This window comes from Dermacentor albipictus, unplaced genomic scaffold (assembly GCF_038994185.2).
Source record: "Dermacentor albipictus isolate Rhodes 1998 colony unplaced genomic scaffold, USDA_Dalb.pri_finalv2 scaffold_22, whole genome shotgun sequence".
Classification (NCBI taxonomy): Eukaryota; Metazoa; Arthropoda; class Arachnida; order Ixodida; family Ixodidae; genus Dermacentor; species Dermacentor albipictus.
The window spans coordinates 3,826,947-3,841,428 of NW_027225576.1; the positions used below are offsets into that span (position 1 = coordinate 3,826,947).

At 47.9% G+C, this 14,482-nt stretch overlaps 1 protein-coding gene across 2 annotated transcripts in view; it reads left to right on the forward strand.

Moving 5' to 3' along the window:
- Positions 1-14,482, forward strand: part of LOC135915745 (zinc finger MYND domain-containing protein 19-like) — an 89,367-nt gene that overhangs the window by 13,731 nt on the left and 61,154 nt on the right. For both annotated transcript variants that reach the window (XM_065448865.2, XM_065448866.2), the window contains exon 2: positions 1,485-1,544. In XM_065448865.2, coding sequence (XP_065304937.1) covers positions 1,485-1,544 — 60 coding nt within the window. The remainder of the gene's footprint in view (positions 1-1,484; positions 1,545-14,482) is intronic.

Genomic DNA, 14,482 nt, shown 5'->3' on the forward strand with positions numbered 1-14,482 from the left:
TTCCAAACAAAGTTGTCTAATGAGTGCCTGATTCATTGACGAATCAGGCACACATGCAATTCTGGAAATGATGCGGGGTAACATGCAAGGTTGTCCACTTTGAAGAAATTCTGAGCATAGTACCATTATTCAAACATGCAACCTGAGGTGTCAATGAATCAAGTCAAAGCAAAGCTTTCCTTATCTCTACAATACAAAGCATGAAACAATGTTGTGTCGCTTATTTTCTTATGAATGTTCAACCTGGTGCTAGTCTTTGGGATTCCTAGAAAATGGGCAGGCCTAATTAGCTTCAGTTCCTATAAGATGCGAGTTATTAACAGGGTGTCTACCAACTGGAAAAACCGGGAATTCTCAGGGATTTTTAGTAGTCTGGAAATACTCAGTGAAAACTCTGAGAATTCGTGCTTCTGTCATGGAAAATTATCCAATTTTACTGAAAGGGAGTGAAAGTCGCGGTAATAGTGGCTCGAGTAGCAGAGGAATCGTAAGGAATCGTCTTTGACGCCATGTCGTCTGCTGGAGTTGCCATTGTACAGTGAACGACCGACTTTCCTGGATCATCCTAGACCAGGATGAATTTTAGTTCAGCTGCGAAGCTTTCTGACAAACCCATATGGGTTTCCTTTGCAGCTTTGTACTACATTCAGGTGGATCACAAGTTTTCCCTTCCATAATTATCAATTCCGAGTGTACTTGCAAAAATGCGAGACTGCTGTTCTGATAAAACAAACTTAAATGATGAAACTTTGGTTACAGGGTTGTACCGTGGGAACCAAAACAATAAGCTCTTCAGCGTGCACACAGCCCTGGGTTTTGCTACGATGCTGATCAGCTAGTGCACTGAGCGGCAGGCAGGCTTAGATTAGTGGAGCGCACGAAAGGCTATCGCTCGCACTATCCCCGCCTGAGATGTGCAAGATGTGCCGTGAGATACTTGCTAATGCTGATGTTGCCCGACGTTGCCTGGCGTCGATTGTTTCGGGTTGCAGACATCACCCTTGAACTTAAAACTGATAAGAAATATTTGTTTCATTCTAAAACAGTGTTTTGGTTGCATATTCGTTCTGGTCAAAAATATATATATTTTCTTCATTTTTTTATTTCATTTCGTTCCAACGCACTTGTCAGTTCGTAAATGGCGTGACAATGTCATTAAAGTTAGCTGCAACTGACTCACTCCCGCGACTCCTGTTGAAATGTCTTGCACTTATCACAGAGTATCTAGCTTGACTTTATGCACCATCTTTGCAAAATTGCTTGGCAGTTGTTTATTAGTTTAGCCACCTGGCAGGCGAGATGTGGAAAATTTAATAATTCTTGATTCTTATTTTGATGTATTGTGTAACGTGTCTGTGCCTCTGCCAGGTGCGTTTGTTCTACTCTTGACATCTTGTCAGCAACGTGCGTCACTACAGCTACAGCATTTGCTGTGTGACATCTGTTTTGCCCTTGCCAATTGTGTTCACTCTGTTATTTCACAGATAAAGTATACTCTACTTGATGAGAGAGACATCACACTGGTCCACGAGTACTCGTTTGAGGTAAGCCTCGAACAGCTGTCTTGGGCATCGTCTGTTCTTGTGTTCTGTGTGCTCTTTATTGTGCATGTTACAGTCATGTCGCGATTTACACCTAGTACAAAGAAAGATTTTAGTATCTCGTAATATATTACTGATCTTGTTAGTCTTGTCATCCTAATCTAGTGCCCATGCCATCGTTAACACTGTGGGGTTAAAACTGGGCTGGGGGCAATTGTGAAGTGTGGCACATATAATGGCAGACATCCCATCGTCATTGTCACACATGCTATTGCTCCCCCCTTTCACAGACGCGTTCTGCCATCTGGTAACACTTTGCATGGCTCTCAGCAAGGCTAGACAGCCAGATACCCACAAAATGCTTTGCATAACATTCATTCCGATGCTGTGTGGGATCTATACAAGATCCTCAAGGACAGTGAAACTTATTGTTGCAACAAAATGGAAAATTGGGCTAGCTAAACTGATTCATGGCTTGGAAATTACAATGCTTATTGCACATACATTTTGCTTCTCATCCGAGACATTATTTTGTGTTGTAATTTCCAAGGCATGACAGTGTGTTGCAGCTAGTGCTGAGAGCCCACAACTTTCACTTGAGTATAGTGGTTTTGTACAGTATGACATGGCACAGAAAAATAGAGCCAACGGCATTACCAAAGCCCACTAGCAATTTCAGTGAAGTATTACCAAGGCGAAAGTCATGGATAAATACAAGCGATATAGTGTTCCTTTTTTCTCATTTGTATTGTTTCTTCCTTATATGTTTGTCTTCGTTGCTAAATTTTTGGCTTGAATGCTTACTAACTTGCTCAATTGGTTCTGCTTATTTACCTCCTCAAAAGTGGGGGCTCTTATTGCTGCAGTTCGCTGCAGCAGCTGCAGCCTTTATAATATGATGAGCAAACTTGTAGCACAATTAATTTCTTTTACTACAAACAGATTGCTGTTATGGCCCCAAGTTGGCCAAGCATTCTAGGGGTGTATGAGAGGTGCTTTCATGTTGAAGAAAATTTTGAATGTGGGCTGTTCGAGCATAAAGTGTGCCCAGGCCAAAGGGTCAGTTTTCTGGTGCCTTGTATCTCTCCATTTCTAAGGCTGGCCATTTATTTCAGCAATATCATAATGTGTGTGGTTGTATTTATCAGACCCTTACCAGTAAATAGGTGTAGTATTTGCAATAAAGGTACGGCTTGAAATATGGGGATTCACTTGTGTACAGGTCAGCCAATGGTTAGTGTGAATATGTAGGCATGTGGCTCATGCTTAGCACAGCGCCAGACGCAAGAAATGGTCAAAGCACATGCAAGCGCGCTGAAAAGGTGGCGCATACTGCACGTTGTCTGGTGTTGAGGCTTGCTTGCAGCTGCCAATAAGAGCAGACATGCTCGCAAGCCATTGCCGCACCGGCCGTTGCTGCGTCATCTACGGCACCACCTATGGCTGAACGTTACCAAGACTAGCTGCCTGGCAGGCCTGGCCCCGCAGGCAAAGGAGCGGTCTGCCAGAAGCCTTCGACGAGGCTGTGGGGTCGCCCCTTGGCTCTCGTCTCCTCGTTGGCGCTGCTCGCTTCAGAGTTGTCTGCAGGACGCTCGCCAAGACAGCCCCGGCGGCTCGCCCTTTGCGTCTGGCGGCGTCAACATGCCCACACTCATCACGTGTAACAGTACCAGTTCCTGCAGCGGGGCCAATGATGAAACCACCACCACCTGCCTCCAGACCGATGGCCATGCGAAGCGCATGGCTGATGCACAAATGGATGAAGCTGCATCGCCTGCTTCAGAAACACCGGCCAGCAAGCAGTAATGCCTCTCCTCGGCAGCTTTTGTACCATCCGGCTCAGAGTCGAAGTATAAAGTAGTGGTGAAAGAATGCTTCAACGTATCAAAACTGCTAAATCACCTCCTTCAGTGATCCTTCAACGCTTGCCTCGTAACCACTGCATTTCAAGGCTTCTCGATTCAACATCCCAGAAACAGCATATCCGTATAGGTGCGTTTGCTTAGCGGATGTAGACCGCCTCACTCACCTGCAAGCCCTGCCACTCTCAACTGATTCTACCATACAAGTGCAAGCGTACTTGATTTCTGGTTCGGACTTGCGTCGGTACGTAATTTCGGATGTTGACCTGGGGTGAGTCGTGGGAGAGCCTTATCGGCGCTTTTAACTGTTCCATACACAAGGTCATGACAGTGCGTTATATGGGTCATGGACGCAAGTGCCTGGTCACTCGTTCAGGTCCTCGTACTCCACTGATCTGTATTACGTACTGTGGATACATCCTGCAGTTTCATGTGTATAAGCCCGGGATGGTACTCAGCTGTTCGCGTTTCAGTCCCGTTCACATGCGAGCCTCGTGTCCACAACCCGCAGACGCCTCTATGGAGTTGCCCGAGACGCCTACATATAAATGCAAACTCTGCCAAACGTACAATCGTGATATAACATCTAAAGAAAGTCCAGTCAAACAGAAGGCTATCAAAGCGCACCGCAGCAGCAAGCACTGCCAGCGTTCAATGACACCAGATAGAAGGGACAATGCCATTCCAATGCCAGAATTGTGTTACTTTTACAGACGCACAATTTGCCCCTTTTGAATACCCCGGACACTCTTATTCACTGTTGAAATCCCAGTGCCCCACCGTATGTGCCGGACCTTTCGTGGTGGCTGGGTACGCATGCTGTTTCCTGGAACAGCGCCGGACTGTTTGGGTAGTGATCACCACCCCTTATCAGCTTGACCATGGTCGGCCACCACGGTCAACCTTCACCGCCTATGCTACGTTACAGACTGTTGGTGGCACTGCAGTACTTCCTTATGGCGCTACCACACAGCCCCTCCTCTGTGTCGATGCACATACGTCGCAGTGTAGTGATGCAGTGGAATGCCCGAGGCCTGCGTGGTTGCCCGAGTGACTTCCGACAGCACGTCCAGAAATACCCCTTCCCTGTGATTGTGATATGTGAGCCCAACATACCTTCTGCTTTCCGCCTTTCTGGATATGTATTGCTATGGTCTCGAGAAGCTGATAAAACCAGCAAGGTGTTAGTGCGCCTACACCGAGATATTTCACACTACTGCCATGTCCTCCAGCCCCATAACACGAACCACTACATTTGCTTGACGTTAACGCTTAAAAGGACGGGTCTTCTCGATACTCGGCGGCTACATTCCACCCAGAGATCACATTGATTTTTCATACCTGTCTTCAGCAATCCAGTGTTGTACAGCTCATCTTATTGTGGGCGACTTCAATGCTCATCACCCCCAATGGGGAAGTGCAGTAATGAATAACCGAGGCAAAGCCCTGTCTGACTTTATGCACTCACAGAATTTCGTCAGTATTAACGGTGCTCTTGTACATTTGAGTGGCACGTCTTATAGTAGCTGCTTAAAGGGAAGCTGAAACACTTTTCGAAAAAAATGAGTTCTCTGCGGCATTCTACAGTTTTGAGTCCCCTGAACACGAATATCACGTTCAAAAAGGGCGGAAACAAGCGCAAGCGGCTGTTTTTTCATGAAAACGCGCACCAGCGCCTCAGGGTATCGCGCGAACGCCGCTGTTGCCCGTGATTGGTCGGAGCCGCTGTGACGTCAATGGCGGTAGTCGCCGCCGGCGCCGCCGTTTCAGAGCGTAGCACGCTGTTCTGTTCTGGCTTCATAGCTGAGTTGTATGCATTATGGAACGTTCTCGCTGTCTCAGACAGCTTGTATTTTCGGCGTACATGTTCTAACCGACAGCCGATACGGAAAACGGCGGCAACGACGATGTTGAGTGGGCCAAAAGCGAGAGCGATGTGCGCACCTTCTCGCGCGTTGGAAATCTTAGCTGTTACGTATGCTTTTTTTTTTCATGCAGCTGCACGTTCCAATGACGGGAGAAAAAATGCGCTAAAGTGTCACTGGGAACTTGCTGCTGGAAGAATGCCGAAGCACTAACTTCTCATTCGATTGTAAACGCGGGTACAATTCCCGCGATGTCAAGCACCTTGCCGCTGCTTGTCTAGAGCGTTGATACACGATCGCGAACATAAGTGCCGCGTTTCAAAGAGCGCACATGCAGTGCTGCGAGGTACAGTCATGGAAGTTGCTTATCATACACATCCAGATCGAGATGGCCAGGGGGATTATATGTGCAATATTCAGAATATGGTTCGACGACTTTGCGATTGTGGCTCGACCAAGAATAGGTATGCGCGCTCCATGCTAGTGTTGTCATAAAGATATTAGGCAGTTTTAGCACCGCCGTGTGGTAAACATAACTGCAACCGTACGTCGAATGTCACTAGGCAAGCCTATACTCCATTTCATACCTCAGGTGCAACGCTGTGGAAGCTACGCACGAAGTCCGGTTACCAAAATTTATTACTGCGCGCGTTTCCGTCTATGGTTCGCAGCGTACCAGCGGCGTTTGCTCGCGCGAGCATGCACGTGAAGCTGCCGCGATGGGCTGCAATTAAAGAATGCCGAAAAGAAAATTGATTTAAAGGAACGTGTCAGCAGCCGTATAAGTACACGGATTGTTTCTATGGGTAAATTCTTTTTTTTTTTCATTCAGAACTGAGCTTATATATGAAAAGGTTTCTCAAAAATCGGGTCAAGAAACACCGAACTTTTTTCTAAGTGCGAACGCAGCCACTGCAAGAAGTATCTCAAGCCTCCACAGCGTTGCACCTGATGTATGAAACGGAATATAGCAACACCAGGAACAACGCGTTTCCGCATTTATCGTAAGGCTGTCCGGCTATCGCGGAAATGGTCCGAGCACAGCACAGTTGATTTCGTCGGCACGGACTTATCTCTCCTCACCGCACTGCGCTGCAAGCTTCTTGTCCTTCGGGAACCTGTGAAACACCACATCGTCTCGCCCGCGTGTGTTCGCGCAGCCGAATGCTGCACAGAACGAGGGCATGTTGGGCGCCCTTGGCTGTAGGCACTCACGCAGCACAGAAGGAAAGAACAGTTTACGAAAATCGTAAAACAAACGTGAGCGGCGGCGGCGGCAAATCTCTCGTAGCGTCGTTCAGTAAAGCGCAGGACGGAAAGAGGCATGCCAGCACGCCGGTCCGGCAGCTCGGTCTCCGCCAGTGACGTCACTCTCGCCGGTTCTCTCCTCTGGCAACCAACTCACCCGGCGCTCCGGGAAGCGATGGGGGCGTGTCCGCGGAGGTGATTTAGAAAGCGATTTCCGCCCCTTATATTAACAAAACGAAGAAAAAAATTTCGGAACCGTAAATTATTAGGTCTGTTCTTCTCAATCCCAGCAATTCATGGAAATTGAAAACCGTTTCAGCTTCCCTTTAAACCTGACGTTTGTTTCCTCACGACTACAGTTCTCTATTAGCTGGTTCAGTGACGTGGAAGCACATGGTAGTGATCACATACCAATGTATATCTGCGTGAAGTGGTTCGTACCTACCACTTCGTTTCATGTGCGGTGCACAGACTGGCCCACTTTTAAGACATTCGTGGATAATTCCTGTGCAGATCTCGAGTCACCAACCCAATTAGAAGACTTGATCACGTCCGCCCTCGGTGAGGCCACATGGAACATATGTGCACCTACAGCTGGGTCTCCTATCGACGTGGAATTCGAGAGGTTTTGACGGCGCGCTAAAAGGAAATACAGAAGGACGAAATCGGCGTACGATCTCTCCCTTTGTCGCCGAGCTCAACGACAAATACATACCTGCCAACCTCCCTATTTGCCCGGGAGACTCCCAATTTTTTTACTGAACTTTCCGATTGTACGGTCGCTGTCTTATATCTCTCGAAAAGTGGTCTCTGTTGGCAAAGTAATGTTTTTTGTGAAACCGGCACTGCGAAAGCTAAAGCCACATCGAAATCGTCAGCATCGCCAACAACGGCTGCACTAGCACTATCGGTATCGACTAAGCAGCCGACTGCGGTGCCTAGTAAGCCGACCAAAGCCAGAGCCAATGTAGCTCTTGAATTTCATGCAGGCCTTCCTCCATGGTGCATCTTGTTGCTGCTTGTGTGTATGACTAGTGTTGGCTAGGCCGTGTGTATGCGGTGCACCGTGTAAAGTTGTAGTCCTCATGTGCTTGATGCCATGGCGCTATCAAACCCCAAGAAAAGGTACTTGCAGAAGTTTTTGCGATCTTATACTTCTGAATTTCCGTGCTTTCTGACATCAAGAAAAGGAGAATTTGTGCAATGTGCGGATGCGACGTCAGCACATGGTGGCAAAGGCGACTTGAAACTGCACGTTTCCATGGTGCATGGCTGAGCAGCAAGACAACATAGTGAACTTTCTCCGGAACAACTGCAACGACAGTGTCATACGTGTGGAGTGCCTGTTTATGGGATTCCTCTTCGAACAGCACCTACCCCTTAGTGTCAGCGACCACGTTGGGGGCTTCTACGGAAAATGTTTCTGAAATGCGATGAGGCGAAGCGTTATGGATGTCGACGCAACCCTGAAATGCAACTCGGAAGAATGCGGAGGTGGCGAACTTGAAATTCATTTGACAGGCATCGCTCTCGAGTCTTTGTTTTTTTATTCAGTTTCGCTCAGCTGCTGCCCCAAGATTCCAATGAATCTGCTGAAGACGCTTTAGATGCTCTCGAAGCTGAGTTTGCCACACTACAGGCATACAGTCTTCAAGAGCACATTATGAATGAAGAAAAGTGGGACGTTCAGTGGTCTATTGTTGTAAAAATGAAAAAACACTGATGGAAAACATGTTTCGCCGAGTTGCTAAGGTGATGCTCGATTTACTCGTGATACCGCATAGCAAAACAGTGTGAGAGGATTTTAGCGTGGCTCGAAAAACTAGGACTGAATTCCACTCATCAATGTGCAACACAACCCTCCGACACCTGCTGCTAGTGAAGGGCCGTCAGTCTGGACTGTTTTGAGCAACGCTACTCGGACAAATTTTTGAAGTGAGCAAAGCCTGCTATTGCAAGGTCCCAGCAAAAGGACTCGTCGACCCCCCCCCCCCCCCTCTCGGTCCTACCGGAAGTTGAAACAGCAAATGCAACCCCCCCCCCCCCTTCCTGTTGGCGCGAATACAGTTTCCCGATTTTTTTATCCCGGCAGGTTGGCAGGTATGCAAACAAGGCGCCACCTCGAGAAATTAGGAAGGAAGTGCTGGAGAAAGTTCTGCTCTTCACTGGATCCTCGCAAGCCGCTGTCACCTATTTGCATGTAGTCAGGAGCTTACATTTTCCTCCCACAAGAAAGGTACCCGTTCAGTGCTCTGGCCCTTTGCCAACGCCACACTGATGTAGACGTAGCGGACGACTTCTGCAAAATGATTGTGGGCACAACTCAGCCAGCCTCAATCCAATTCGAAGTGATTGCGCCACCTTCCCCAAGTGACCGCTACGACTTGCTCTTTACGATGCCTGAATTAGAGGCTGCTCTTGCGTCGTGTCGGCATTCATCTGCTTCTGGCCCTGACGGGATCTCGTACTCGTCTCTCTCTAACTTTAACAGGGCTGGTCACACTACGCTGCTCATTTATTACAAGGACAGATGGCTCTCCGGTATTGTTCCGGAGCAGTGGAAGATCTGCCACCTGGTTGCTCTCTTAAAGCCTAGAAAGACTCCTTATGAGCTTGCCTCATACTGGCCAGTTGAATTAGCCATCTGTGTGGGAAAAGTTACGGAACAAATGGTCCAGACGAGGTTCGAATGGTTTCTGGAGAGAAATGATCTTTATCCGAACATGACGACCGGTTTTCGGCGGGATCGTTCTTCGATTGACGTCATTGAGCTCGTTACGATAGTGGAACATGAAAAATGTAGACGCCGACTCGTTGCCGCTGTTTTCTTAGACATCAAAGGGGCCTACAGCATCCTTCATGAAGCCATTCTCGATGCCCTAGATGACTTGGGTATTGGCGGTCGGCTCTACCTATGGATTGTGAGCTACCTCAGCGGCCGTTTCATTCACATGTCCACGCTTGACGGAGAGACTAATCATCATGAGGTATGCCGTGGAGTTCCTCAGGGAGGAGTTCTCAGCCCAACATTATTTAATGTGGCACTGATTGACCTGGTGAGCGAATTTCCAGCTCACATCCACATCAGTGCATATGCAGAACATCTGCACCTGGGCTTCTGGTACAACACGCCCACAACTACGTGCGAAATTACAACAGGCTGTGTCATCTACTTCATGATGCATACGGCGTCAGGGTTTGCTCTTAGCTGCTGAAAAATGTGCTGTGGTTGCATTCACGTGCAAATCCCTCAGCAGCTACCCGATCTCCATTAATGGTGTTATAATACCTTATGTCTCCCACCACATATTCTTGGGCATTATCATTCACCGCGGTTTGTCATGGTCGAGGCATGTTAATAATATTAAGCAAAAACTTAATCTGTTTTGCCATTTTCTTTGCTTCACAGCAGGCATGAAATGGGGCCCCACGGAAGGCTCATTACTACGACTTTATCAGTCTATATTCGTAGGCTACATTCTATACAGCCTCTCTATAACCTAACACTTCAGCATTTTCTGCTTACGGACATTAGAGAGCGTTCAAGCGCAGGCACTTAAAATATGCCTTGGCTTGCCACGGCGTGCCTCTAACAAAGGCACAATTGAGAAAGCCCGCATATACCCATTATCAGTATACCTGTCCCACGAACCACTTCGTGTATATTTACGCTTACTGACATCACACCATTGCCATCCATTGACGTCTGTTCTACATGAGCGGCCGGACAGCAGTTTCACAAGTGCACTCCGCTGCCATCTACCCCACATAACATCAGGCTATGCCCTTCCATATCACCCCGTCGAACCACCGTGGGTGATGGTTAAACCTTCCGTATGCGTACATGTCCCTGGCATACTAAAGAAATCATTGGTTCCCGTCAGTAAACTAAAACAACTTGCTCTCGCGTACATCTGGTCAGAATACCAGACATGTTCATGTTTACACAGACGGCTCCACATCGCCGAATGCATCGACAGCAGCTGTGGTGATACCAGCCTAACAGGTGACTCAAGGTTTCATTCTAGATCATAATTCTGCATCAACCGCTGCACAGCTTGTGGCTATTCGGGAAGCAATTCGCCACATCTGCAGGGAAAAACCTCACGAGTGGTGCATTTTCACGTACTCAAAACCCGCGCTGCAAATTTTGGGATGCTTCCTGCGCCACACCTCATACCAGGTTCTGGCACTGCAGGTCACCGAGCTACTTTTACGCACTCAAGAAAAACACCGCATAGTGTTCCAATGGATCCCAGGACACCGTGGGCTCAATGGTAATGAGATGGCCGATGCTGCAGCAAGGCACGCCCTCAGCAAATGGCCTGCGAACTGTAGTGTCATTCTCCAGATTGGACATCACATGCCTCCTGTCGGAATTAATGAGGAGTGCGACGAGAAGATACTGGGCCCAGCCAGACGCTCGTCACATCCGCCTTAATGTATAAACCCCATGCAAGCGATCTTGCACACGACAAGCGACGCGATGGATGGCTGTCGCGTTCGCTCGTCGCCTACAAGTCGTACCCCATGCGAGCGATGACTTTGAGCGACGTCTCCCCAGTGTTGCCAGTATGAGGGCAGCATTATAGGTGCAGAAACTAGCGTGACGCGTGCTTTATTAACTTAAGTTGATGTGTTTTACTGTAAAAGGCAGCATAAGATGTTTCTGAAAGTAATGCAGTAGGTTCTTATCCTTGCACATATAAAAATTCAATCCTTTGCTCGTTCCGTGCGACAATCAGAAGTACTTGAGTTATCTGCATACAGTTCCGGCTTCGCGCTATTGGCTGGTCACTCGTAGCACTTCCGGACGACGAATTCTAGATTTGTAGAACCGAGCGATCTGTTCACGCGATGGCCTGATCCGGCGGTCGTCGCTGTCGCGCATGAAATCACGCTCATGGGGTCCAGCCTTTAAAGGCTGGATCCCGATATGCAATTTCCGGTTCTGCGTGGAATTCCATGCCTTTATACATGCCTGATACAAACACTGCGATTAGGCGTCGCCTTCACGTGCAAATACTTGCACATCATTGGACGGACAGACTCCCCGGACTGTTCAGTGTGTGGCGCTGTAGAGACTATAGACCATGTGCTCGTGGTGTGCCCTGAGTATGCGCGTGAAATACTGACAATGGCAGATACCTTGAGACATTTACACAATGGACCACTGTCAGAGGTCCTCTTGCTAGGCGCATGGCCAGAGTTGGCAGACGATAGAGACAATGCATGCTTTTCCACGTTTCTTAGGAGACACGGGCCTGGAGTCACGCTTGTGGTAACATTTATGCAATGTGTTCTTTACCTCGTTCCTCCCATTATCATCCCCCATTGTTACCCTTCTTCTTCCCCTCTCCCCCTTCTCTTACGTACAGTAGCAGGCCAGATGCTCCATTTTCCGGCCGACCTCTCTACATTTTCTAATCATTAAACAACTTCTGGGACTTATTCCGCAAGGAATTGAATGGCTCAATCGCAGCTACACCGTCTAACCTGTTGCTGGTGTTCACCACAGTTGTGCAGGACGCTATGCAGTCCAACTGGCTGGAGAATAGACAACCGCTGAATTTACATCTGTTGTGTCTGTGGGCAGCATGCCGTTGTGCAGAACTAGCCTTAAACTGAGAAGTGGTCGCCACTGAGCTTTGTGCGAACCTAAATAGACTCGCCCACCGCCTCAGCCCATCGCTGCGAGGAGTGCCTCGACCAGGAACGGTGGATGGACTGGTGCACGTCGCTGGGCCCATCGTCTGCATCCGCCTCGATCTAGCAAACATTCTGGAGCATAGAATGAGGTGACATGATCTTGGCTTGTAGCCCGAAGCGAACACAAACACAGAAAGGAGCAGACAAAACGAGCGCTCGTCCTGTCTGCTCCTTTCTGTGTCCGTGTTCGCTTCGCGCTACAAGCCAAGATCATGTTACCGTAGCAACTTGCCCAACTGTCTATCCTTTTGTAGAATTAGGTGGTCACACGCCGGACCGAGCAGCCAGTTCTGGATGTACGCCAAGCCACTTTGCACGAGGAGTAGCCAGGGCCTTTTCAGGGTGTCTACCAACCGGAAAAACCGGGAATTCTCAGAGATTTTGAGTAGTCTGGAAAAACTCGGGGAAAACTCGGGGAAAACTCGGGGAATTTGTACCTCTATCAGAGAAAATCAGCGGTAATCTTGTTGAAAGGGTTAAGTCTCGGTAATTCAAGTGACATACAGGAATCGTAATGAAGCGTCTTTTACGTCCTGTCGAAGGCTGGAGGAGTTTCCAACGTGCAGTCAACGACCGGCTTTCCGGATGCCCGATAATTTCGACGGCTTCGTGGCACCACCACGTACCCTATAGAGTCGATGTATCAGAAAGTCTCAAATTTCGGACACAAGAACCCTTCGCCATCTGACTTTCTGGACTTTTTGCAGTGACCACAGGTCCGAATGGTATTAATCAAAGCCACCACCGCTGCCGTTTTGATTACCTCGCCGCCTCAAGCCGGTGCTCTCGCATGCAGATCCGCTGGTAGCCGTAGCCACCACTGCGGCAATGCTAGACCTAGCTGCTTCGACATTCGCTATTAAGCTCCTTGCCGTTGGGGGATGTGTTTTTCATGGAAAGAATTCACTGCTGTCAGCAATGGTACCGACTGCACCTTTGTGGTCCTCACGATTGACTTAGAAGCTTGGAAAGCATGGTGTGTCGCATGGTGCCGGTTCCTGAAAGTCTTTTTACAGAAATGTTACTTGGTGAAGCATACGAAAAAGTATTGCAGTGAAGCATAACAAGAGGGGGAAGGGGCTATTGCCACGGGACACAGTATGTATTGCTTATTTATACCCGCATGCATCCGGTATCTCCTGTTACAGTAAGAGCACTAATATGCCTAATATGTGTACCGGCAGGCCTTCAGAGCGTTTTCGAGTGTGCCTGTGGCAGTTTGTGAGCCCCTTAAGGGCTATAAATGACATGCATTTATTTTTTCCAACTGGCTGAGTTTTCAGACGTTTTCACAGCCTCTAGGGAGTTCGAAAAATCTGGCTTGGACTGTGCAACTGACCAAGAAGATGCTTCAAATGGTCCATGGGGCGAACGAGTGGCGGAAGGAGGACAAAAACAAATAAAAAACCTACATATTCAGGAATGAACAGGAAAGGAAGCGTGCTGCCGCTGTTTTGAAGGAGCTTGAACGCAGAAGAAAAAAAGTATTGGCTGATGCTGAGATGCAGGTGTCTCTCATCCAACCAAAATAAACTCTTTAAAGCAGTGAAACACAACACTGAGGTTGAGCAGGATGCGTTGTTGGGCAAGTTGGTTCATTGTAATTGGGAACATTGGTTGCGCTTACTAGACAATCGCGCCTGTCCTGTCTTCTTTCATGTGATTGTCTAGTAAGCGCAACCAATGTTCCCAACACTGAGGTGTTGTATGCGTGCTGAGAGTATGTTGGGACAGTTGTGGTTGACTTATGAGCTGTTGGGAGAGAATCTCAATTGTGACAAAGTTTGGGCCTCGTACCACTGAGATTGCTATCAGTTGATAGAAATAGCTCTTATTCGAAAATATTTGCTTCTGTATGAATCTCCTTTTTATTCGTATTTGAGGATGCCCGACTCGATTTGCAATTTTTTTCGAAGAAATTTTATTTGCTGTGCATTTTACTAACCCCTCATTTTGAATAACATACACACTACTCCTTAGTATTCAAACTGAATTAAGTCAATTTTTTAAAAGCATTTTTCATATCCTTACTAGATAGTGACAGCATCTGGTGACGTGGTTTCAGCCCGTCTTGACATAAAAATTAGTTCTGCATCACTCAGGGAATATTGCAAAGGCACTCGGGGAAAACCTGGAAAACTCAGGGAATTTGGAAATGTCAACTTGGTAGACACCCTGCTTTTTCCCAGCACACGATCAGGCCCCTCCAGAATTCATCCGTATTGCCTTCCCCCCGGAAGTTGGAGCGACTCCCAGT